This window comes from Pelophylax lessonae, assembly GCF_965119305.1.
Source record: "Pelophylax lessonae genome assembly, chromosome: 3".
Taxonomy (NCBI): domain Eukaryota; kingdom Metazoa; phylum Chordata; class Amphibia; order Anura; family Ranidae; genus Pelophylax; species Pelophylax lessonae.
The window spans coordinates 531,309,342-531,335,773 of NC_138770.1; the positions used below are offsets into that span (position 1 = coordinate 531,309,342).

Consider the following 26,432-nt stretch of genomic DNA (forward strand, 5'->3'; position numbering starts at 1 on the left):
TAGTCCACTCTCTGTTCTGCCCCCAGGTGACTCTGACTGTCGGAACTTCTGAACTCAGCCCTCTGGATCCCTCCCAGGCCACTGACATGCATCAGTGATGGTGCACACTAGACAGCGATGTGCACTCTCCAGTCTCCCTCACCGCAAAAAGGGAACTGTGTCCTTTACAGCCTAGGAAAATGCAGCTCTTTCTCCTCCTCCTGACACTCTCTTTGTGGGAAATGCAGATCAAAAGCTCTTGATTACAGTAGAATTTCCCTCCTCTTGACTACAGTTCCCACAATGTAGTGCTGCATGACTCTATTGAACTCTTCCTGCTCAGCAGCTCCCTCCTCTTGTTGTTATAGCTGTTAACCAAAATACAAAAACAGATAACAATCAGCGTAGACAGATAAACCTAAAAACTAAAATTGCAAGCTGAACACCAAAGAAAAATCACTTGTATCTCATACAGAACCATTAATAAACATAGTGCAGTGCAATAAACATTTTATATGAGAGGATAGTCCTTATTATAAGCCAGAAGTCCCAGAACAGTCCATATGGTCCAGGAAAGTTTGAAAAACAATAGGATCCCCTCCACCTGTGATTACACCGTGCTCACCTGAAATGAAAAAATCAGCGCATTCACTGAAAGGGTTAACATCAAGGCAGATTCCTTGCATCCACGGCTTACAAAGAGGACTGGTCAGCTGGTCAAATCCAGACAATATCGGCTCACCAATAAGCATACCATGCAATAAAAAGACTGATCTAAGTGCTCTCTGTTAAAAACTTTTATTCAAACCATAAATAAAAGAACCACACTTACATAAATATAAGCAGTAAAAGCTCTCTCCAGATAGCACCATGTCTCAGATGCAGGGAGACACAGTGCTGCTGCAATGAACGCAGCTCCTGAGCACAACAGATCCGAGGATGGCGGCGGGTGACGAGCGGCTCCACCTCCCGTACACGTATCGTCCACTGATGAAGTCCCTCATTACTCCTTTTGAATCCCAATAATTAGACTCTTCCATTTCTAAGGGATAGCTGTTGGCCTCAGATAAACAAATACTTCACAGTTGCTGTGTCACTTAGCTGACTCGCAAAGAGAGAAAATTATTAAAATCACATACTCCTTTTCTACCTGCTCTACAAAAAGAAGTAAACTATAAATTACTTACAAGATTGTACCAGGTACCCACAAAACGAACCTCCTAACCTTCCAGTGACAGCCTCAGTTTGCTGAAGAGGCTGATGCCAGTGTGGTTTATATTTCCACATATGGTGGACCTGCCTCAAGATTAGACCTTTCTGGACTTAGATTGTAAGCTGGTGGCTGATATTACTCACAATGACCTGCAGCATGATTTACTACGCTTTTTACTATACTACACTAGCACTCTATAATAAAGTGATTGTAAAGTCTCGTTTTTTTTTTTTAAATAACAAACATGTTTAACTTACCTGCTCTGTGCAGTTGGTTTTGCAAAGAGTGGCCTGGATCCTTGTCTTCTCGGGTCCCTCTTCTGTGCTCCTGACCCCTCCCTCCTGTTGAGTGCCCCCACAGCAAGCTTGCTATGGGGGCACTTGAGCCGAGTTACAGCTCCCTGTATCCATTCAAACAGAGCCACGACCCGGCCTTTCCCCTTTCTCTCCTGATTGGCTGAGTGACTTTTATTGACAGCAGCGGGAGCCAATCGTGACACGCTGCTGTCTTAGCCAATGAGGAGGTGAGTCCTGAGCAGCTGAGATACTCTTACAACATCGCTGGATAAGGATGGGCCCAGGTAAGTATTAGGGGGGCTGAGGGGGGCTGCTGCACACAGAATGTTATTTATCTTAATGCATAGAATGCATAGTTGTTATCTTAATTCATAGAATGCGTAGTTTTAATCTTTGCATTTACTGCAGTCAGCATATTTGTTATGTGGTTGTATAATACGCATAATTTATGCACCTAACAAAAACATTTTAAATAGGTTTGCTTTTAGCAGGCACACCAGCTAATATATATATCAGCTAATTTTACAAAAAAAACAGTTTCCGGCATAGACTTACTGGATAGGCCCTCAGCTCATATCATTATGAGCTTTAGCTGTGAGTCATTATGTGAGTACCTTGGGCTGGATTACCCTTCCTGCCATATGATTTTTTAACCCCCCCCCCTTTTTTTCCTTGTTTTTGTACAATTATGGGACTTTATATGTTCCCTACAGATATAGCTGATGCTTCTTGCTCCTGAAGAAGTGGAAAGTGCTCCAAGATACGCGTTGAGCCTTTATAGATGCACTGGATCCTAACTTATTTAGCCTCTATTATCTACAATCTATTATGTTTTTATTAGGGGGCTACACAGGCTCACAACATGACACATAGTATGAGTCAGTCTTATTGTTTTTTTCGGTTTTTAGTTCAACTTGTATGTGACATTGATTTTATCATGATGAAACTGATCATTCTTGTTGATTATTGATGTTTATACCATATGTGTTATTACCAATGCACATGTATTTTGTATTTAATAAATATGATTATGACAATTTGATCATTTATGTATGTACTATTATGTGTCATGAGTTTCACTAAATCATTACTATACTATACTTGGGTGTCTCATATAAAGTCCCACTATTTTCTCTTTAGCATGTTTATGCACAGGGATGGAGGCACACACCAGGTGCCTCAATTAAAGTCCCAATGTTTTTCTCGGCCTCTACAGTCTAAACATGTTTTACCATCCAAGGCTTTATTCTCTCATCTCCAGATACAGCACTACGCTCAAATGTTTGCTGATAAGCTTCTATTTTCAAAATTGTCTCCCTTTGAGAGAATACGCCTTGATGGCCCTAAACATCAACACCTTCTCATCTATTGCCTGCTCACATTTCTTAAAACAATGCCCTTTCCAAAACATAGTTATATGCTCAAATGGGAACGTACATTGGGAATAACTCAAGGAGTGGCAGAATATCTAGGATAATGCAAATAAAACATCTTTATGTACCCTTTATTAAGAGAACCAATATAACATTTTGTTTCACTGGTACCTTACCCCTGATATGCTACATGCTATCAATTCTACTCTTGGTGAATCAGAAGGAACAATATATCATATATACTGGGTATGGTCAAAGAATTTGACCATTTTGGGAGACTACCAGATCCTTACTGCAGTTGTTCTTTGGTTTTTTCGATCCCACAGGATCCAGTGTATTTTTTACTCGGGCTACCTTTACCAAACACGACTAAAACTACTATCAAGTTATCCAACCATGTTGTAACGGCAGCTAGGTGTTTAATTGCATTGAAATGGAAACAATCATTGCCTCCATCTCAAGTAGATTTATACAAATGAATTCATGATGTTTATAACATGGAATATTTTACTGCTCATTTTAAATAATGATCCAAGATTTAATAGGATCTGGCTTCCCTGGAATCTATTGGAACCATGAGCATATTCTTGAAAATCACTTTTGGGTGCTTTACCAGTGTAGGGTTTTATAAGGGTGCCCGGTGGGGTGAAGTATACCATTTCTTGCTTCTTTTCTCTTTTCTGTAGTATTCTTCTCTACTCTTTTCTTTCTTGTTTTTTACCAAGGTAGCAATACCAATTTCTCTACCATGAATCTTTTTCTGCTATTCATACTAATAGGTCATTATGGGTCAAAAATTTTCTAGCCATAATTATAATCATTGCCTGGTTAACCAATTCTTTTTTGGAACGGGCCTGGCCTTATGGAAATCTCCTTTGAAATGTTGTACTTTATTATTTTATGATATACAACTTCAAAAAAAAGAAAATTAAAAAAAACAAAAAACACACCAGCATGGTTTTGATCTGAGAACAAGACATGTGCTTTCTTCGGGTGAGGTGAAATCGTTGTTTTCGGGATCAAATTTTGTACTATATTTCTGATGGCATCATCACCCAGGAAAATGGGGATCAAATAATAAAAAAAATAAACCTCTGCGCAACCAATCCTACTAATTCTAAAATCACCTGTGCATATAATACTAATTGCACACCACACCACTTATGCAAGAAATATATTTAAAGTGCGGCGCACTTCAGCACATTTAAACAAAAGAAAAATTATTGTTCACTTTAAATATATGTGTACCTAACCCAAAACAATAAATCAAAAACTACTACATGCAAAAACTTAGTACAAGTGTCCATCAATAAACAAAGGGGAGATTTACTAAAACGTGTGCACACAGACTCTGGTGCTGCTATGCATAGTAACCAATCAGCTTCCAAGTTTTAGCCCCCGTGGACATCAGCGTGATTTGACATACGATTTGACAGGTCAAATCACATGACAAATTGCAGCCTATTTCCAGCAATGGCACTGTTCCAATCAGTGTGGCACCACACAGATTTCCAAAAGTAGTTCCTGCACTATGTTTGGTGACTTCGGAGGCGACTTTAATAGACATCTGTGATGAATCCGCACAGATGTCTTTCAAGTCGTCCCCAAAGTTGGACTAAAATGCAGCTTTGAAATCGTGCAAGTTCAGATGAAGTCACACGATTTCAAAGCCGCCTTCAATGAGGGCTTATTGTCAAAACTTAACTGAACAAGCTGAAATTAGAAGCTAATTGGCTACTATGCACAACTGCACCAGGGTTTGTGTGTTTTAGTAAATCTTCACTAATTGCCGACAGTGCCACATCAATTTTTGAATCAAAAGTCATTCAATTTATCATTGTGTATGAATAAAAGTGATTTTAATATCCTTTATTTGCCTGTATAAATAAAAAAAAAATGCCACCCAATGTGCTTGTGCCTGCTACTCATAAAGCATTGCCCCCTTATGACCAAAAGATTAGCATCACCTCTGTAAATGACACTGCTTGTCCACTTTCGTGTTTAGAGAATGATATCACAGACTCTATCTGATGCATTTCGTCACTATGTCATATGACTTCCTCAAGGTGATCAGTTACTCTATTGTAGTGCACATGAAAACCTGAGTGTATATTTATAGCATTTTTAATAAAGAGGGAACATTTTATGCCAATGTAGCACCTTTGTCCTAAGCAGGGTTGCTAGTAAATTTAGCTGTGCTAGGTGGTAGCTAGCCTGGCTGATTTATAGTCTTGTGGTCATTGGATTTCCCTCCTAATCCTGGTTTGGCTATATTTCTCCCTTCTGTCAATAGGTGGCACTGTTACCTTTGGCATTAGTGTGATGAATTACAGTAAGTCAGGTTATGAATATGTATGTTTCTCTCAGCCAATCACACTGGTAGCTGTGCATGCTGGGAGAGACTATTTATTTTGATGAAGTCAGGTGATCTGTCTCTTACCACCCAGACCTCTGTCTGGGTGGGTGTGTGAGGAATAGCTGCTGCCGGGTAGGCCTGAAGTCTGAGGCCTAACCATGTGCTCAGGGCTCTGCAAGGGACAGCCTGCACACTGCCTGGTAGAGTGAAGGAAAGGATGTAGACCTGAGATGAAGTACCAGAGGTGACTTTGCCATGTGTTGGTGAGCCTGGGAAAGCGTCAAGATGAAATCATCCACAGAATTCCTGCACCTTCCATGAGTTACCTGCTGTTGCTATATGAGACAGCTGATGCTACAAAGTACAGATAGCTACAGGAGACTGGACCCAGGGGAGAGGAGTTGCCTCTCAGGTCAGTCCAAGCTTAAAGATTCTTTTTCAGTATTGCTGTCTGCCTATTCTTCAATTTGTCTTAGGAGTCTGCCAATCTGCCGTTTTTAACTAAGGGTGTCCTGTGCCCTACCCCTCTCTCCCATTTTTGTTCCTGTTGTGAGAAATTAACTTCTCCTTGTTTAAGCATAAAAGTGACTGGCGCCCATCTTTCTATCTTGTTCACCACCCACCATGCCTAGTAATCTGCACCCTGAGGAGGGATGTCAGCCCTCCCTGTCTCTGGGGGTCACCACCAGGCCTCTGGAGGCTGGGAGGGCGCTACACCAATAAGCACAATCATTTGTTTTATGTTCTGAGTTGATGCTTACATCCATTGGAGTTTAGGCATAATCCTTTCTGATTTTGGAAAATGTATTTTAAGAGGTATTTTGAAGCCCCTTAAAATGGGAAGGTGCACTATGGACCTACACATGCAGTGGGGAAAATAATTATTTGATCCCCTGCAGATTTTTTAAGTTTGCCCATGTACAAAGAAATGAAGGGTCTATAATTTTTATCATAGGTGCATTTTAAATGATAGAGAAAGAATATCAACCAAAAATTCTGAAAAGAACATAGGATAAAAATGTTATAAATTGAGTTGCAGTTTAGTGAGTAAAATAAGTATTTGATCTTTGTGGAGAAACCCTCATTGGCAAGCACAAAGGTAAGATGTTTCTTGTAGCTGGTTACCAGGTTTGCACACTTCTCAGGAGGGATTTTGGTCCACTCTTTTGTACAGATCTTCTCTAAATCCTTATCCTTTCTTGGTTGTTGCTTGGCACCATGAAGTTTCAGCTCCCTCCATAAATTTTCTATAGGATTAAAGTCTGGAGACTGGCTAGACAACTCCATTACCTTAATGTGCTTTTTTTTGTGCCACTCCCTTGTTGCCTTGACGGTATGTTTTGGGTCATTGTCATGCTGGAAGACCCATCCATGACCCATCTTCAGTAATATGGCTGAGGAAAGAAGGTTCTCATCCAAGATTTTACAATACATAGCCCCATCCATTGGCTCCTCAATGCGGGAAAGTCGGTCTATACCTTTAGCAGAGAAACAGCCCCAAAGCATAATGTTTCCAACTCAGTGCTTGACTGTAGGGATGGTGTTCTTAGGGTCATAAAATGCAACAAAGAGCCCTCTTGTTGGGACTTTAAACGGTCATCACACTGAGATAACAGTAAAAGAATATAATTTTATTAGTACAAAATAACAAAAAGAACGGGGAGTTCCAAAAGAGTAAGTACACATTCATGTGACACAAAAATAAAATCTTAGCGACTAATAACAAACATGACCAGTTTGGAGTGTGATAATCTCTATTGGGTGGTGGGGGGGAGGCTAACTAGCCTCCCTTCTTTTTTTTCCTAGGGTCATAGTCAGCATTTTTCTTCCTCCAAACATGGCAAGTCCCTCTCCTCAAGAAGGCACATGTACAGTCATCCCAATGAACATCTAAATGATTCAGAGAAGGATTGGGAGAAAGTGTTGTGGTCAGATGAGACCAAAATTGAGCTCTTTGGCATTCACTTGACTTGCCGTGTTTGGAGGAAGAAATTGCTGACTATGATTCTAAGAACACCATGCCTACATTCAAGCATGCAGGTGGAAACATGATGCTTTGGGGTGGTTTCTCTGCTAAAGGTACTTTACCGCATTGAGGGGCCAATGGACGGGGCCATGTATTGTAAAATCTTGGATGAGAACCTTCTTCTCTCAGCCAGAACACTTAAGATGGGTCGTGGATGGGTCTTCCAGCATGACAATGACCCAAAACATACTGCCAAAGCAATAAAGGAGTGGCTCAAGAAGAAGCACATTAGGGTCATGGAGTGGCCTAGCCAGACTCCAGACCTAAATCCTCTAGAAAATATTAATGGAAGGAGCTGAAACTTCAAATTGCCAAGTGACAGCCAAGAAACCTTATGGATTTAGAGAAGATCTGTAAAGAAGAGTGGAGTAAAATCCCTCCTAAGATGTGTGCAAACCTGGTAACCAACTACAAGAAACATCTTGCCTCTGTGCTTGCCAACAAAGGTTTCTCCACCAAGTACTAAGTCATGTTTTTCTTGGGGATCAAATATTTATTTTAGTCACTGAACTGCAACTCAATTTATAACATTTATATCATGTGTTTTGTTCTGGATTGTTGGTTGATATTCTGGTCCTATCATTTAAAATACACATATGATAAAAATTATAGACCTTAATTTCTTTGTAAGTGGGCAAACCTACAAAATCTGCAGGGGATCAAATAATTATTTTCCCCACTGTAGGAATGTGAAGGTCCATAAATGCAGGTGAGCACACAGAGTGAAAGGTGGTGGAAATCACTCAGCATGTCTTTATGAGAAGCAGGCACAAGCACATTGGGTGGCATATTTATTCATTATTACGGACAAATATAATATATTGAAATTGCTTTTCTTCATGCACAAAGATAAATGAAGGACTTTTGATTGATATATTGATGTGGCACTGTGGACATTTTTGTTTATTGAGTTGAGATATACTTTAATCCAGAACATAAAAAACAATATTGTGCTTACTTCCATAAAAATGAACCTCTTTAATAAAAATGCTGTAAATATACACTCACATTTTCATGTCAACTTAAACTCGTGCGCCACAATAGAGTAACTGATCCCCTTGAGAAAGTCATGTGAAGTACTGATGAGTCTGTGATTCTGTACACCCGAAGGTGGACGAGTGGTTTCTTTTACAGAGGTGATGCCAATCTGTTGGTCTTCAGGTGGCAGTGCTACACAATTTTTAAAAGTGGGCTGTGTAGGCCCATAAATGCAGGTGAGCCCATAGAGTGAAAGGTGGTGGAAATCACTCAGCATGTCTTTATGAGAAGCAGGCACCAAGCACATTGGGTGACATATTTTTTTTATTTATACAGACAAATAAAGGATTTTAAAATCACTTTTATTCATGCACAAATAACAAATAAAAGACTTTTGATTCATATATTGATGTGGCACTGTGGACATTTTGTTTAGTGATGGACACTTGTACTAAGTTTTTGCATGTAGCAGTTTTTGATTTTTTTTTGTTTTGAGTTGGGTACACATATATTTATAGTGAAAAATAATTCTTATTTTGTTGAACTATTGGGCTTCACTTTAAATATATTTTTATTCATAAGTGGTGTGGGAAAATGAGGATATCTTTCTGATGTGAGGAAAATTCCCTATTATCATCATGGGAAAAAGTATCCTGATTGGGAGATTTCCCTTCTATTACTGTGGCAATGCAACATTTTAGATTGACCCTTGCATTCATTTTGAATAACAGTGTTAGTTAGGGCATTTAGAATGTGAATGTTCCTAATGGGGACATAGACAGCAATAGGATTCAGTGTTCTAACCCCTCAACCTCTATCCAAAAAAAAATGTTGCCTTTAGTTATTCTTAAAAAAAAAAAAATGGTTCCCCTCCATGTTTATGCCTCAGTGTGTTAGTACAGTATGCACCACATACTAGCACATTATGACAGATTTCCCTTTCAAAGAAAGCCCTTCAGTGTTGGCACTTCCATCTTCACCTGATCTTCCTTTCTGGGTTCGTGGGCCACAGCCGTTTGAATGGCCGGGGCCACAATGACGTCACTCCACGCATGTGTGTGGCAGCCACAGCCGTGGCATGGCACTCTGCATTCCACGTCATACTGTATGTCCTAAATGCAGAGCATCACTGTGCATGAGTTTACCACCGCTTTAATATACTGTATGAATTCTGTATGAATTGGGAAATATAGACCAAAAAACTAAAATTCAATTTTTTAGAAATAAAAATTATACAGTTGTATTTGCATGGAAAAAAGCTTTATACAGAGCGTGTAAAGGCAAATTATATTATCAAGTGTTTTAAAAAGATTACTGACAAACTGTAAATACATATACATATCAAATAAGGATTTTGATCATTCTTAACATTTCCCTGGCTACAAACATAAATAAGAAAAAAATGCATAAAATTAATATTGCCATTGTTTTATCATTTCCCATATTATTAAAAATATGAATTTGAGAAGCACAATTACAATTTCTTTAAATTCTGTACTGTATGTCATTTGTTACTATTAACATGCTGTAGTATTGAATGTGTGTGGTTTAATTTACACGATCTCTTAATTTCTGTATCTTTACATTTCTCTAGGTCCTTTATCTATTCAGCAATCACAAGAGGAAGACCTACACCTTTATACATAGTCATTTTGGCAGTGATATTTTGTTCATACAATGGTTTCTTACAAGGTCATTGCATGGTTTATGTTGCAACCTATCCACAGAATTGGTATACAGACATCCGATTTATATCAGGTAATTTGTTTCATTAAACATGAAAAAAATAGTTTGAAATTATGGTGAAAATCGCAGTCTCCTGCAAACAATAGGTTATAAAAACGGTTGAAAATCAAAAAAAGCAATCCCTGCAATGGGAATACCTACAGTGATATTAATTATATCTATTCCTGGATCATTTGGGAGATTTCCCCTCACTTCTGTCTTCTAGACTCAACTTAACAATTAGAATATGCTTCTTATGTGTGGAAAATTCCTTCTTATCATCATGGGAACAAATGTCCCAATTGGGAGATCTCTCCTCTATTACTGTGGCAATATAAAATTTTATAAAATAAAAAATTTTATAAAATTCACCCTCACATTCATTCCCCGTGATATTAGTAATTAGGGCAGTTCGGAGACATAGACAGAAATCAAATTCTGATTGTAGTTCTAACCCCTCACCCTCTATCCAAATCCCAAAAAAGTTTTGCCTCTAGTTATTCTTTATTATACTGTATGAATTGGAATTAAAGGCAAAAAAAAAAAATAAAAAATAAAATCCATTCTTTAATAAATTAAAGTTAAAATACAGTTTAAGCAGTTTGTAGAGGCAAATGATATTATCAAGTGTTTTAAAAAGATCAATAATCAAAAATGTCTCTTTGGGAATAATAAAGTATTCTGAATCTGAATTACTGATATACTGTAAATACATATACATACCACATTAGGATTTTGATCCTTCTTAACATTTTAGCTTAAGGTTAACAAGCATAAAATAACCCCAAAATAAAAATGCAATATACTGTATTGCAGTTTACCAATTCTTAAATGTGGCGGCTGCATTCCTTTTGTTTTATTAAGCTTTTTTCCTTTATTTTCACCTGGTGATCCAGCCTGTAACCTGTTATATTCAACTCCCTTTAACAGACCAAGCTTTCCTGAAAAAGTGGCAGTTATCGGGGGTTGGGACAAACCATTTAAAGGAGTTGTTTTATCTTAATTCCTTCTGTGCATTTAGATAAAAAGCCTTCTTTGTGCGGCAGCCCCCCTCAGCCCCCCTAATACTCACCTGAGGTCCTTCAAGCTCCAGCGATGTTGTAAGAATGTCTTGGCCAACCTATAATCTATTGGCAAGAGCTATTTGGTAAGGGAGCCATCTCTCACATTATTGTCTGGTGGATTCATTTCTACTCCTGGGCACACCTGATCTTCACCTTTCTTCATTTATTTGGAGCTCTTCCTTTCCTGGGAATTAGTTTCAGTCATCACCTTCTTTTGTGGACTTTTTTAGTGTTCATTTTTTGGACCGTTTATGTTAACATTATACTTTGATTCGGTATAGGTGTTTGATATTCATAATCTAGCGCTACACTATTTTGTTTTGATTATTTTATTTGGAACTTGTACTATTGTTTCAGGTGTTAGCTTCTTCTCCTGAAGCGCAGTGTTTTTTCTGCTTTTACATATTACAGAAACACACTGGACATTATATAAAACAGTAATAGAGTAGATTCTAGGATTTTTACAAACACTAAACTTATTTTCGGGGTAGGGCTTATATTGCAGCCCTCCTTGAAAATAACGATAGGTCTTATATTCAGGGCAGGTCTTATTTTTGGGGAAACACGGTATATTGTGACATGGTGTAGTTAGCTCTTGTGACAGATGCATCTATATAGTAAATCCATGGCAGCCAGCAACTATTTTTAAGGGCCTGGTAGCCCACTTTTATTATAACAGCAGAAAGCAAAATGACAGTCCAGTATAAAGTTTCCCACCCAGGGGATCTTCCCCAGCTTCTGCAGAATACATACACTGGAAAATGCAGAGCCACCTGGCTCATAAGGTCACCCAGCTTCAACTGTGGTACTACACTGTACGTCTTACCAGTCTCCCAGACTGTGTTGTCCAATTCTCTTGGATACTTGGCTCTCTTGCCATTAGTCACAGGATCCTGCTGCACGGCCCACTTCTGGCGGCCTATGGATTGGAGTTCTCCTGACACCCAGATAGGAGCCGACCTGACTCCTGAAGCTGAGACCCTCTGTCTCTTGGCTTCTGGCTGGGCCCTCTGACCCCTTGATGAGACCTTCTGTCTCCAAACTGGGAGCCCTAAGCTATCTTTAGACCTGGGTATACAGTATAACAACACTGCATAGCTGTATACTTAGCCAAGTTTTAGGTGTCTAGCTAAGTCTAGACACAGGATTGGCTGTTCCGATCCAGAACTACAGAATCCAGAGAAAGCCAAATACTCACCTTTCTCTGCCCAGAAACACTAGTCTGGAACATCGCATTTACCCTAAATGTGAATCCTATGTCACATTTTCCTATCTTCTCATAGTGACAGTCTCGTCCTGTCACTATATATGTACAGTAGAGACAAAAGTTTGGACACACCTTCTCATTCAAAGAGTTTTCTTTATTTTCATGACTATGAAAATTGTAGAGTCACACTTCAAGAGGTAGTCACCTGAAATGGTTTTCACTTTACAGGTGTGCCCTGCCAGGTTTAATAAGTGTGATTTCTTGCCTTATAAATGGGGTTGGGACCATCAACTGAGTTGTGCAGAAGTCAGGTGGATACACAGCTGATAGTCCTACTGAATAGACTGTTAGAATTTGTAATATGGCAAGAAAAAAGCAGCTAAGTACAGGAAAACGAGTGGCCATCATTACTTTAAGAAATGAAGGTCAGTCAGTCCGAAAAATTGGGAAAACTTTGAAAGTGTCCCCAAGTGCAGTCACAAAAACCATCAAGCGCTACAAAGAAACTGGCTCACATGCGGACCGCCCCAGGAAAGGAAGACCAAGAGTCACCTCTGCTGCGGAGGATAAGTTCATCCGAGTCACCAGCCTCAGAAATCGCAGGTTAACAGCAGCTCAGCTTAGAAACCAGGTCAATGGCACATGGAGTTCTAGCAGCAGACACATCTCTAGAACAACTGTTAAAAAGGAGACTGTGTGAATCAGGCCTTCATGGTAGAATATCTGCTAGGAAACCACTGCTAAAGAAAGGCAACAAGCAGAAGAGACTTGTTTGGGATAAAGAACACAAGGAATGGACATTAGACCAGTGGAAATCTGTGCTTTGGTCTGATGAGTCCAAATTTGAGATCTTTGGTTCCAACCACCGTGTCTTTGTGCGACGCAGAAAAGGTGAACGGATGGACTCTACATGCCTGGTTCCCACTGTGAAGCATGGAGGAGGAGGTGTGATGGTGTGGGGGTGCTTTGCTGGTGACACTGTTGGGGATTTATTCAAAATTGAACGCATACTGAACCAGCATGGCTACCACAGCATTTTGCAGCGGCATGCTATTCCATCCGGTTTGCGTTTAGTTGGACCATCATTTATTTTTCAACAGGACAATGACCCCAAACACACCTCCAGGCTGTGTAAGGGTTATTTGACCAAGAAGGAGCGTGATTGGGGTGCTGCACTAGATGACCTGGCCTCCACAGTCACCGGACCTGAACCCAATCGAGATGGTTTGGGGTGAGCTGGACCGCAGAGTGAAGGCAAAAGGGCCAACAAGTGCTAAGCATCTTTGGGAACTCCTTCAAGACTGCTGGAAGACCATTTCAGGTGACTGCCTCTTGAAGTGTGACTCTACAATTTTCATAGTCATGAAAATAAAGAAAACTCTTTGAATGAGAAGGTGTGTCCAAACTTTTGGTCTGTACTATATATATATATATATATATATATATATATATATATATATATATATATATATATATATATATATATATATAAAATGTGTATATATATATATATATATATGTACATATACATATACAGTATCTCACAAGTGAGTACACCCCTCACATCACATTTTTGTAAATATTTTATTATATCTTTTCATGTGACAACACTGAAGAAATGACACTTTGCTACAATGTAAAGTAGTGAGTGTACAGCTTGTATAACAGTGTAAATTTGCTGCCCCCTCAAAATAACTCAACACACAGCCATTAATGTCTAAACCGCTGGCAACAACAGCGAGTACACCCCTGAGTGAAAATGTCCAAATTGGGCCATCCCCCCGGTGTCATGTGACTCATTATTGTTACAAGGTCTCAGGTGTGAATGGGGAGCAGGTGTGTTAAATTTGGTGTTATCGCTCTCTGTTTCTCATACTGGTCACTGGAAATTCAACATGGCACCTCATGGCAAAGAACTCTCTGAGGATCTGATAAAAAAGAAAATGTTGCTCTATATAAAGATGGCCTAGGCTATAAGAAGATTGCCAAGACCCTGAAACTGAGTTGCAGCACGGTGGTTAAGTCCATATAGCGGTTTAACAGGACAAGTTCCACTCAGAACAGGCCTCGCCATGGTCGACCACAGAAGTTGAGTGCACGTGCTTAGGGTAATATCCAGAGGTTGTCTTTGGGAAATAGATGTATAAGTGCTGCTAGCATTGCTGCAGAGGTTGAAGGGGTGGGGGGTCAGCCTATCAGTGCTCAGACCATACGCCGCACACTGCATCAATTTGGTCTGCATGGCTGTCGTCCCAGAAGGAAGCCTCTTCTAAAAATGATGCACAAGAAAGCCTGCAAACAGTTTTCTGAAGACAAGCAGACATGGATTACTGGAACCATGCCCTGTGGTCTGATGAGACCAAGATAAACTTATTTTGTTCAGATGGTGTCAGGCATGTGTGGCGGCAACCAAGTGAGGAGTACAAAGACAAGTGTGTCTTACCTACAGTCAAGTATGGTGGTGGGAGAGTCATGGTCTGGGGCTGCATGAGTGTTCCTGGCATTGGGGAGCTACAGTTCATTAAGGGAACCACGAATGCCAACATGTACTGTGACATAGTGAAGCAGAGCATGATGAAGACTGGGCCGCAGGGCAGTATTCCATCATGATAACGACCCCAAACACACCTCCAAGACGACCACTGCCTTGCTGAAGAATTTGAGGGTAAAGTTGATGGACTGGCCAAGTATGTCTCCAGACCTAAACCCTATTTAGTATCTGTGGGGTATCCTCAAATGGAAGGTGGATGAGCACAAGATCTCTAACATCCACCAGGTCCGTGATGTCATCATGGGGGAGTGGAAGAGGACTCCAGTGGCAACCTTTGAGGCTCTGGTGAACGCCATGTCCAAAAGGGTTAAGGCAGTGCTGGAAAATAATAGTGGCCACACAAAATATTGACACTTTGGGCCCAATTTGGACCATTTCACTTAGTGGTGTACTCACTTTTGTTTCCAGCGGTTTAGACCTTAATAGCTGTGTGTTGAGTTATTTTGAGGGGACAGCCGATTTACACTGTTATACAAGCTGTACACTCACTACTTTACATTGGAGCAAAGTGTCATTTCTTCAGTGTTGTCACATGAAAAGATATAATAAAATATTTACAAAAATGTGAGGGGTGTACTCACTTTGTGGCACCCCAGTGCCAGCAGCACTCATGTAGCCCTAGACCATGACACTCCCACTACCATGCTTGACTGTAGGCAAGATACACTTGTCTTTGTACTCCTCACCTGGTTGCCACCACACATGCTTGACACCATCTGAACCAAATATTTATCTTGGTCTCATCAGACCACAGGACATGTTTCCAGTAATCCATGTCCTTAGTCTGCTTGTCTTCAGCAAACTGTTTGCGGGCTTTCTTGTGCATCATCTTTAGAAGAGGCTTTCTTCTGGGATTACAGCCATTCAAACTAATTTGACGCAGTGTGCTGCATTTGGTCTGAGCACTGACAGGCTGACTGACCCCCCACCCCTTCAACCTCTGCAGCAATGCTGGCAGCATTCATGCGTCTATTTCCCAAAGACAACCTCTGGATATGACGCTGAGCACTTGCACTCAACTTCTTTGGTCGACCATGGCAAGGCCTGTTCTGAGTGGAACCTGTCCTGTCTATGGTCTTGGCCACCATGCTGCAGCTCAGTTTCAGGGTCTTGGCAATCTTCTTATAGCCTAGACCATCTTTTTGTAGAGCAACAATTCTTTGTGACCAGCATGAGAGAGTGAGAGCAATAACACCAAATTTAACACACCTGCTCCCCATTCACACTTGAGACTTTGTATCACTAACGAGTCACATGACACCAGGGAGGGAAAATGGCTAGTTGGGCCCAATTTGGACATTTTTCACTTAGAGGTGTACTCACTTTTGTTGCCAGCGGTTTAGAGATCAATGGCTGTGTGTTGAGTTATTTTGAGGGAACAACAAATTTACATTGTTACAAGCTGTACACTCACTACTTTTCATTGTAGCAAAGTGTAATTTCTTCAGTGTTGTCACATGAAAAGATAAAATAAAATATTTACAAAAATGTGAGGAGTGTACTCACTTTTGTGAGATACTGTATATATACTCTGGTTGCACTGATACAGTTTTTTTATTGGCGAGTATGAGTACCGATACTTGTGCTCAAGTACTCTCCAGTACCAATTACCGTTACCTTTGCACGGCAAAAAGTTTTAGGTATCGATTTTAGTACCATATACACACACACACACACATACATACACACACACAGTATGTATATTATTGATATTATAGCCAGAACTGCAAAGTTGCAATTCCAGTGTTTTACTGAAGTTCCATAGAAAAAAAACCCAGCACTGTTTAGGAGACACAAAATTACCCTTTGTCATGATAACAGACAGGACCTTAACCTGTCACACAGACAAAGTGGGTCATTGTTTTGTTCTGAAACTTTGGCAGTCTTTTATAAGTAAGACCGTTCATAGACAGAGCGAATTTCTTTCCTGCAGCCACGGGTGTCAATTCCCTCATCAACACAGACAGTGTTGATGGATGGGGGAATCCCTCCCATCGAGTCATTGTGTTCTCCCGGCTCCGATCCATCAACTTGGGTACATTCAGCCTGCCCGTACATGGTTCCTGCTGAACCAGCCGAGATTCAAACCATCTATGATCGGCTTAAAACTCTGGAATTGCAGGAATTGCAACTAGGGATGTACCGAAATTTCGGCCACCGATATTTTCGGCCGAAAATGGAACCCTCTAATTTCGGCCCAATGGGGGGTTAAATATGCCGAAAATATATGGCCTCTGATCCGTGCAAAAAGTGAGCTATTAACTTCCCTGTCCGCTGCGATCCGATGCCTGTGCCTTCATTGTGATTTACAGCTTGATAGACCAGTGACGTCCCGGGGGAGAGGGACCCAGAATGCAGAGTGTAGGAGGATCTCATTCTCCTCCGCGCCGACTGCTGCATGCTCCACCCACCTCCTCCCTTCAGTGCCTTCACGTGGTGCTCGCTGTGGAGGAAGGTAATGTTGATATGTGCTGTAAAAAAAAAAAAAAAACAGTTTCTCCCCTTTTGTCCTGCATAAGTGTCAGTAGCAGAACGGATTCACAGCCTAGTGCTCATCCCCTTCTAATTGCAGCGTGCGAGCTAGTCAGTGTCAGTCAGTCAGTGAGTGTCAGTCAGTCAGTGTCAGCGTCAGTCAGTGAGTGTCAGTCAGTGAGTGAGTGTCAGTCAGTGAGTCAGTGTCAGTCAGTCAGTCAGTGTCAGTCAGTCAGTGTCAGTCAGTGAGTGTCAGTCAGTCAGTGAGTGTCAGTCAGTCAGTGAGTGTCGGTCAGTGAGTGTCAGTCAGTCAGTGTCAGTCAGTCAGTGTCAGTCAGTCAGTGTCAGATAACTTATTTAAAATCATTTGGGGAAAAAAGTAATTTTCGGTTTCGGTTTCGATTTCGGTTTTCGGCCAAGGGCATCCTGAATTTTCGGTTTCGGTTTCGGCCCAGAATTTTCATTTCGGTGCATCCCTAATTGCAAATTTGGCCTGCCAGCTATCATCAATGTATAGCTGCCACAAGAGCAGTACAAGCTCTACACCCACTACAAAAAACTGAGTAAGTGAGGAGTAAGTGAGGTATCATTTGTTAACATGTACAAATAAATAGCTTACAAAAATGTTAGCCATTTCCCACTCTATGTGAGCCCCCCACTTTACTTTTTCTGTTTTGGATAAAGAGTGGGGGGTAATTCAGGTCCTGTCCTGTCAGGACCTGTTCTCAACAGTTATCATCAATAACGAAAGTGAAAGAAACAATAGTAGAGGGGAAAACTTCCTTTGGGGAAGCTTGTTTTTTCCACTCACTTCCTGTTTTTGCTAAAGGACAGGAAGAGACATAAAATATCCATAATAGGACACAGATGGCACAAAAACCTGACACAGGTTGTACCCACTCCGTTACTTTATCCAAACTGAATTTTCTCTTTAGTTCTATTTAAGTGCATGTAGGCTGTGTAGATACTGTATATCGCTTACATGTACTTATCATACACAGAGATCAGAGTTCTCCCCCTGACAATGCCTTTGTCGGATTTCCCACAAAAAAGGCAACATCTTTGTTCAGGCAGTATCCAGAGTCAACATCTATTAATGGACTAAAATATTGGCTCAAAGATAATATAGGTATGTAAACTCTGGTGTCTGTACAGTTCTTGGCTATGTTCACAATTGTCTGTCACTTTGTGACTGGTTACAAAGTTTCAATGTTGCCACCTGATCACTAGGGCAGAGGTAACCGAGGAAATGCCTCCTTCTGCTGGCAGCAGAACAATGGTATCATCTCACCCTTGCCCAAGTCAATTAATGAGGCTCAAGCATTGCTTTTTATTATTAAAAGATTCATTATTATTATTAAATTATTAAAAGATTACTCTACATTTCTTAAACTTAGGTCTAGGAGAGGGAAAAAGCATTTTTATTTACCCGGTTTTTTACCTCTATGGCAGACAGTGCTTCCCCATGTTCTGGCAGTGGACTGTCCCATGGAGTCCTCATACCCAATGCAGAGTGAAATCAATATATGCAATACAAACATGGTGCAAGTCCCATTTGAAAAAGTGAAATCAATTTCACAATAAACCAAACATCAGATCCTGTGAAAAAGTAAGGTGTCCACAGGAACAAATGTGCTCCAAAGTTTCTTATCAGATGGTATAAATCTCAAAAGAAGGAGATCGGATGCACATGGCTGCCACACAGCTATGATGTCCACATACACTACACTACACATTAAAACTCACATACAGGACAGAGAGAACAAAACAGGAGGATACCATAGTGCAGTATTTTTAAAACAAAATCACATTTTGTTTTTCAAATGTCATTCCATCGGTGGCATGATGATGTCACAAAGCAAGTCTCACTAAACATGTTTTGTTTCTACCCAGACATCTTCAGGGGAAAGAGGCTGGCCAGCAATGTCAATAGTACATGTTACAGTGCCTTGAAAAAGTATTCATACCCCTTGATATTTTTCCCATTTTGTCATGCTACAACCTAAAACGTAATTTTATTGGGATTTTTTGTGATAGACCAACACAAAGTGGCACATAATTGTGAAGTGTAAGGAAAATGACAAATGGTTTTCAAATTTGTTTACAAATAAATATCTGAAAAGTATGGTGTGCATTTGTATTAAGCCCCCCTAAATCAATACTTTGTAGAACCACCTTTCACTGCAATTACAGCTTCAATTATTTTTGGTATGTCTCTACTAGCTTTGCACATCTACAAAGAAACATTTTTGCCAATTCTTCTTTGCAAAATACCTCAAGCTCTGTCAGATTGGATGGAGAGCATCTGAACAGAAATTTTCAAGTCTTGCTACTGATTATCAATTGGATTTAGGTCTGGACTTTGATTGGGCCATTATTTTTTTTCACAATATATTTTTATTAAAGACATTTTTTAAAGTATACAAATATACAAATAATGTGAATGGCATTTAAAGGAAATATACAGGGAAAAGAAAATACAAAGCTCAGACAGTGAAAAAACATTAATAAGCTTCGTAGATAAGTTAGTTTCAAACCAGGCAATCATGTAACTGACTTATCAGTAGGGTTTTTTATATTAAAAAATAATAAATAAATGAATAAAAAAGAAGGAGGATATAAGTGTGTTATGAAAATGTGAGCAAAAAAAAAAATCATTATATTGAAACATATTAAGATCATGGCCTAGGCTTAAAAAAAGTATACTGTAACTTCAGGCAGTTAGAAGGAATGGTACAATCCGTGGGATTGTTGGTCATTATTCAACAGTAGTTATTAGCAAGGTGTAGGGGTGATATGTTGCATAGAGTATGAAATTATTTCAAGTGCCCATAAGGTGGATATATTCATCGGAAATATCTAAATTTATTCCAAGTATTCCAGATGTTGTGATAGTGAACTAAGTTATCATTTGATATGGCAAGAGTCTCTTCCATAGAGTGAAAGTGGTTTATCTCTGTAATCCAATCTTTGATGGAAGGGGAGTGTGTGGTTTTCCAAGACCTGGGAATTAGGATTTTAGCTGCATTAAGCAGATATCTGGTTATGGTTAGAGATCTTTTGTATTGGTTAATAGGTTGTGTGGTGGGCCATTCTAACACATTAATATGCTTTGATCTTAACCATTCTATTGTAGCTCTGGCTGCATGTTTAGGGTCGTTGTCCTGCTGGAAGGTGAACCTCTGCCCCAGTTTCAAATCTTTTGCTGGCTCTAACAGGTTTTCTTCTAAGATTGCCCTGTATTTGGCTCCATCCATCTTCCCAGCAACTCTGACGAGCTTCCCTGTCCCTGCTGAAGAAAAGCATTCCCGCTACATGATGCTACCACCACCAAGTTTCACAGTGGGGATGGTGTGTTCAGGGTTTTCTGCCACACATAACATTTTTCTTTTAGGCCAAAAAGTTCAACTTTGGTCTCATTTGACCAGAGCACCTTCTTCCACATCTTTGCTGTGTCCCCCACATGGCTTCCCGCAAACTGCAAACAGGACTTCTTATGGCTTTCTTTCAACAATGGCTTTCTTCTTGCCACTCTTCCATAAAGGCCAGATTTGTGGAGTGCGTGGCTAATAATTGTCCTGTTGACAGATTCTCCAACCTGAGCTGTGGATCTCTGCAGCTCCTCTAGAGTTACCATGGGCCTCTTGGCTGCTTCTCTGATTTTGCTCTCCTTGCCCTGCCTGTCAGTTTAGGTGGACGGCCATGTCTTGGTAGGTTTGCAGTTGTGCCATACTCTTTTCATTTTCGGATGATGGATTGAACAGTGCTCCGTGAGATGTTCAAAGCTTGGGATATCTTTTTCTATAACATAACCCTGCTTTAAACTTCTCCACATCTTCACAGAACAGCAGTATTTATACTGAGATTAAATTACACACAGGTGGACTCTATTTACTAATTAAATGACTTCTGAATGCAATTAGATTTTAGTTAGGGGTATCAGAATAAAGTGGGCTGAATACAAATGCACGTCACAAATTTTGAAAACCATTTATCATTTTCCTTCCACTTCACAATTATGTTCCACTTTGTGTTGGTCTATCACATAAAACCCCAATAAAATACATTAAGGTTTTTGGTTGTAACATTAGAAAACATGGAAAATTAAATTGCAAGGGGGCACGCTGTGGTAACTCTGCATTGCATGGGGGCACGCTGTGGTAACTCTGCATTGAGATCAGAGATCTCACATGGGGGAGAAGCTGCTTTCCTGTCCTGAGTGAGGAAATTGTTCCTCACTGAAGTCCTGTCTTCCTCTACATCAGGGATCCCACACAACCCTCGAAGTGCATTAGTGCCTTGAGTGTGGGAAATGTCTTCTATATGAATGTTGGTGGACATGTGTGGAAGAAGCACACCCCTGATATACACCTCAGATAAACCTATACTCCATGGATGAATCAGTGGCGGCTGGTGCTCAAAACTTTTGGGGGGGGGGGGGGGGCGCAAACAGAAAAATGTAACAGGCATTGCTTTGTGGCAAAAAACACGGCAAAAAATTGCATGACTTTGAGGTCACAAAAGTGTGAAAGGGGCCTTCAGTAATAAAAGTATAGTGTGCCCCCATTCAATGCAGAGTTACCACAGTGTGCCCTCATTCAATGCAGTTACCACAGCGTGCCCCCATTCAATGCAGAGTTACCACAGCGTGCCCCTTTTCAATGCAGAGTTACCACAGCGTGCCCCCTTTTAATGCAGAGTTAACACAGCGTGCCCCCATTCAATGCAGAGTTACCACAGCGTGCCCCCTTTCAATGCAGAGTTACCACAGCGTGCCCCCTTTCAATGCAGAGTTACCACAGCGTGCCCCCATTCAATGCAGAGTTACCACAGCGTGCCCCCTTCATTGCAGAGTTAGAACAGCATGCCCCCTTCAATGCATAGTTAGCACAGCGTGCCCCCATTCAATGCAGAGTTAGCACAGCGTGCCCCCATTCAATGCAGAGTTACCACAGCTGCCCCCATTCAATGCAGAGTTACCACAGCGTGCCCCCATTCAATGCAGAGTTACCACAGCATGCCCCCATTCAATGTAGAGTTAGCACAGCATGCCCCCATTCAATGCAGAGTTAGCACAGCGTGCCCCCATTCAATGCATAGTTAGCACAGCGTGCCCCCATTAAATGCAGAGTTAGCACAGCGTGCCCCATTCAATGCAGAGTTAGCACAGCGTGCCCCCATTCAATGCAGAGTTAGCACAGCATGCCCCCATTCAATGCAGAGTTAGCACAGCGTGCAGAGAGACCAATGCACTTACCTGATGCAGCGGCGGCTTCTCCTCAGTCCCCCGCGTCTCCCGAATCCTCCTCCTCGGCCAGTCGCAAGAGTTCGCCTTTTGGCCAATCAGGAAACGGGTCTCAGACTCGCTTCCTGAATGCCCAGGAGGAGGATCCGTGTGACAATAGCGAATATTCATTCGCTATTGTCACACAATGGGTGGGCCCGGGGCGCACTGCTCTGCGCCCAGGGTCCACCCTTTTCTGAAGCCTATTAGAGCCTTTGATTAGAGCCTTTGACTCTAATCACGTGCTTCAGAAGAAAAAAAAACCCCATTGAACTCCATCTGCATGGATGGGGGGGCGGCGCCCCTGCGCCCCCAACGCACCGGCTGCCACCGGTATGAATACTTTTTCAAGGCACTGTATATTGGTCAAAATATCAGACATCAGTCAATCGGTATGAGGGCACTGCAGTACTACGTAATGTATGCAAAAGTAATTTAAAGCGAAAGATATAAAAAAAAAAAAACAACTTACATGTCAATTTTTAAAAAACGCTAATTGTGTATGCTGAAAATCACTGAAAATTAAAAAGAATTAAAATACAGTATATACAATAAAGCAACCAATCGATCGCCATCTAGTGGACAAAAAGGAGAATTTAAATGAGAATCCACATTGGCTCAATAAAGTGGTTCTAAAAGGTAAAAAGTTTTCACCTTAACGCTTTCTCTACATTAAGGTAAACATGTCAGCTACCCCAGTGCCCCCTTATATATGTACCTGAGCTCAATCTTGATCCAGCGCTTTGCTCATCTGCAGCAATGCTGCTCTTCTCCCTGAAAAAGCTCAGCAGTCGCTGGAGCAATGGCTCCTGCTGCTGTCAATCAAACCTGTCAGCAGAGAGAGAGAGAGAAGGGAGAGAGAAGGTGGTGCTGTGTGTGTCAATGAACGTACACAGCTCTGCTTGGGAGCAAGCCCATAGGTATGCTCCCATAGCAAGTGGTTTGCTATGGTCGCACACTAAGAAGAAGAGGAGCCTGGTGTGTTGGTAGGGGATCCTAGAAGAGCAGGTTCAGGGCTGCTCTATGCAATATCATTGCACAGAGTAGGTAAGTATACCATGTTTGTTATTTTAATTAAAAATACCTTTACCATCAGTTTAATAATATCCTAAGGGAAAATAGTTTCACAAATCCTAACCCTATTCTGTCTGAGTCTGTGGCACTAAATCTACATTTGCATACCCCTTAGACCTAAACGAGCAGTCAACTTCTGCAATGTGGGCACAGCCCCACTGCAAGGGAGAGTTTTCAAGTTTCCTGGAGGTCAGCTTTAATACCACATACTGAACTGTGGCTTCCTAAAAGTGTATAAATAGTCAAAACTTTTTTTATTTTTTTTGCTGTCTGCGTACCGTTAGGGAAATTTCCCTTCACTTCTTGTACCAAAGGAGCAACAGGATATTAACCACTTCAGCCCCAGCCCTATTTCGGACACTTTTTGTTCACAAGTTAAAATCAGTATTTTTTCCTAGAAAACTACTTAGAACCCCCAAACATTATATATTTTTTTTTAGCAAAGACTCTGGAGAATAAAATGTCGGTCATTGCAATATTTTTTGTCACGGGGTATTTGCGCAGCGGTCTTTAAAACCCCATCTTTTTGGAAAAATTTTGAAAAATCACATTTCACTGCATTTAAAAAATACTAAACAGTAAAGTTAGCCCATTTTTCTTTGTATATTGTGAAAGATGATGTCACGCCGAGTAAATAGATACCCAACATGTTACAGTTTAAAATTGCGCCCCCCCGTGGGATGGCGACAAACTATGGTCAATAGAGATCTCAATAGGCGACGCTTTAAATTTATTTAACGGTTACCAGTTTAGAGTTAGAGTGTAGCTCTTTTTTTTAACTTATTGGCCACGCTCTGGCAATCGCGGCGATACCTCACATGTGTGGTTTGAACAGCGATTTCATTTGCGGCTCGACTTCCGTATACGTTTTTTTTTGTGCGTGAGCTAACGGTGACGGGGGCGGCTAAATTTTATTTTTTCCCATTTATTTTATTTATTTTTTTTAACTTTATTACAGTTTTTAAAAAAAAATAAAAATCTGATCACTTTTATTGCTGTCACAAGCCAATGTAAACATCCCTTGTGACAGCAATATGCAGTGACAGGTACACTTTATGGAGGGATCGAGGGTCTAAAAGACCCTCGACCCCTCCACTACACTTCCCTGTATGCAAAACGCCAAAAACGGCATTTTTGCATTTAGCCGTTTTTCAAATTTGCTGCCTTTTGCAGCACAGTAACCCGGAAGTGACGTCATGGACGCCGCCTCCGGGTTACATCATCAGAGACCCGATCCCGATCGTTTCCGGCATTGTGCCGGCTGAGTGCTCGGGGCTCCCGATGGGACGGGAGCCCTGGTAAAAGCCACGGAAGGCGGCGGGAGGGGGGGGACATCCCCTCTCGCACCCCCAGGTAACGATCGAGCGGCTCCCGAGCCGCATCGGTCGGTACCGACGGAAAGCCAACCGTCGGCTCTAAACCACGGTACCGGGATGATGCCTCTAGCTAGAGGCATCATCCCGGTACACTACCGCAAAGTTTACGGACGTCATATGACGTCCACCCAGGGAGAAGTGGCTAAAGGAAATCTCCCAAAGTGAGGGGAAATTTTCCTCTTAGGCAGTTGTCCCCAGTGGAAGGTTTCCTTACCTCTTGCTCTGTGAACAACTCTAAAATTGTGTAATCCTTCTTTGCTGATGTCAATGGTCACCAGTACAAATAAAGGGGTGAATCTACCCAATAGGTCACAGACAGCAATAAAAAAAACTTGACAGAGGGTCTACCCCTGACCCCTCTATTTAAAACAATGTCATGTTTGAGAAAATGCATAAAGTGTGCATTGTATGCTAGCATGCTGCATCTTCTTTTAATTAACTTCCTTGATTGCAAGGGCTACAATAAAAGACTTTAAAAAACATTGGTAAAAAAAATGTATTACAACATCAACCCGTATAAATGCATACAAAATACAATATGCATCAATGCATGAAAATACACATACTGTATATGCTTTTTCACTTTAAAACCAGAGTGACATATTTAGGAATTTGGATGTACACATGACTTCTGGCTATAGAAAATCTTTATACAAAAGTGCAAAAATAAATAAAATGTTCAGATAACAATAAATTAACTCACTGAACTGTTTGAACTTGTTTTCCAATTTTAGGAGTTCTCATTTTCATCATTGGAATGGCTATTAATATTCATAGTGACTACATATTACGTACATTGAGAAAACCAAGTGATTTCGCCTACAAGATTCCACAAGGTAAAATCGCTTTCATTACAGCATATGTTGCCTGACTCACAGTGCCCCTGCAGTCTGCCCATCACAGTGCGTTGGAATTCTTTAGATTTGACCACTATTGGCTTATGTTTGTAATATATCACTTATGGTTTAATGTATGAATTGTTTAAAGGGACAGCACCCTTTAGTATTTTATTGGCATATTCTCTCACTTATGAGGATTACACACATTTTAGGCAGCGCCACCTATACCTTCTTCCTATATTTAGAGTATCCACTATGTGTTGTGCAACGGTTGTTTTCATACACGCATGCATTTGTGTTTGAATGTATGTGCGCAAGGCCAGAGAGTGCTTTCAAATTATTTTTTGTTATCTTTATTTATTTTTCCTTATTGTTAGCATAAGAGGGCTAACACATATGATAGCATTGGACAGGTGAGAGGTACTGTACTCTTTTATGGAAACATCAGGGGTCTTTAAAACTCAGAATATCTCCCCTGCCCTTTGCTCCAGCTGCCTGAGAAAGGATTGGATTCAATCAGCTGTTTACCTTGCTTTCAAGGTGGGATTTTGAAAGCTGTAAACTCAAAGTGCTCAGAGCTAAGTGCTTCCTGGTTGAAACTCAGAATAGAAGAATGGGG

General features: G+C 40.8%; 1 protein-coding gene across 1 annotated transcript in view; it reads left to right on the forward strand.

Annotated features, from left to right (window-relative positions):
- SRD5A2 (steroid 5 alpha-reductase 2) overlaps positions 1-26,432 on the forward strand; it is a 140,002-nt gene that overhangs the window by 89,519 nt on the left and 24,051 nt on the right. Inside the window, exons 2-3 of the mRNA XM_082252083.1 lie at positions 9,816-9,979; positions 25,709-25,810. Of these exons, the coding sequence (XP_082108209.1) occupies positions 9,816-9,979; positions 25,709-25,810 (266 nt within the window). The remainder of the gene's footprint in view (positions 1-9,815; positions 9,980-25,708; positions 25,811-26,432) is intronic.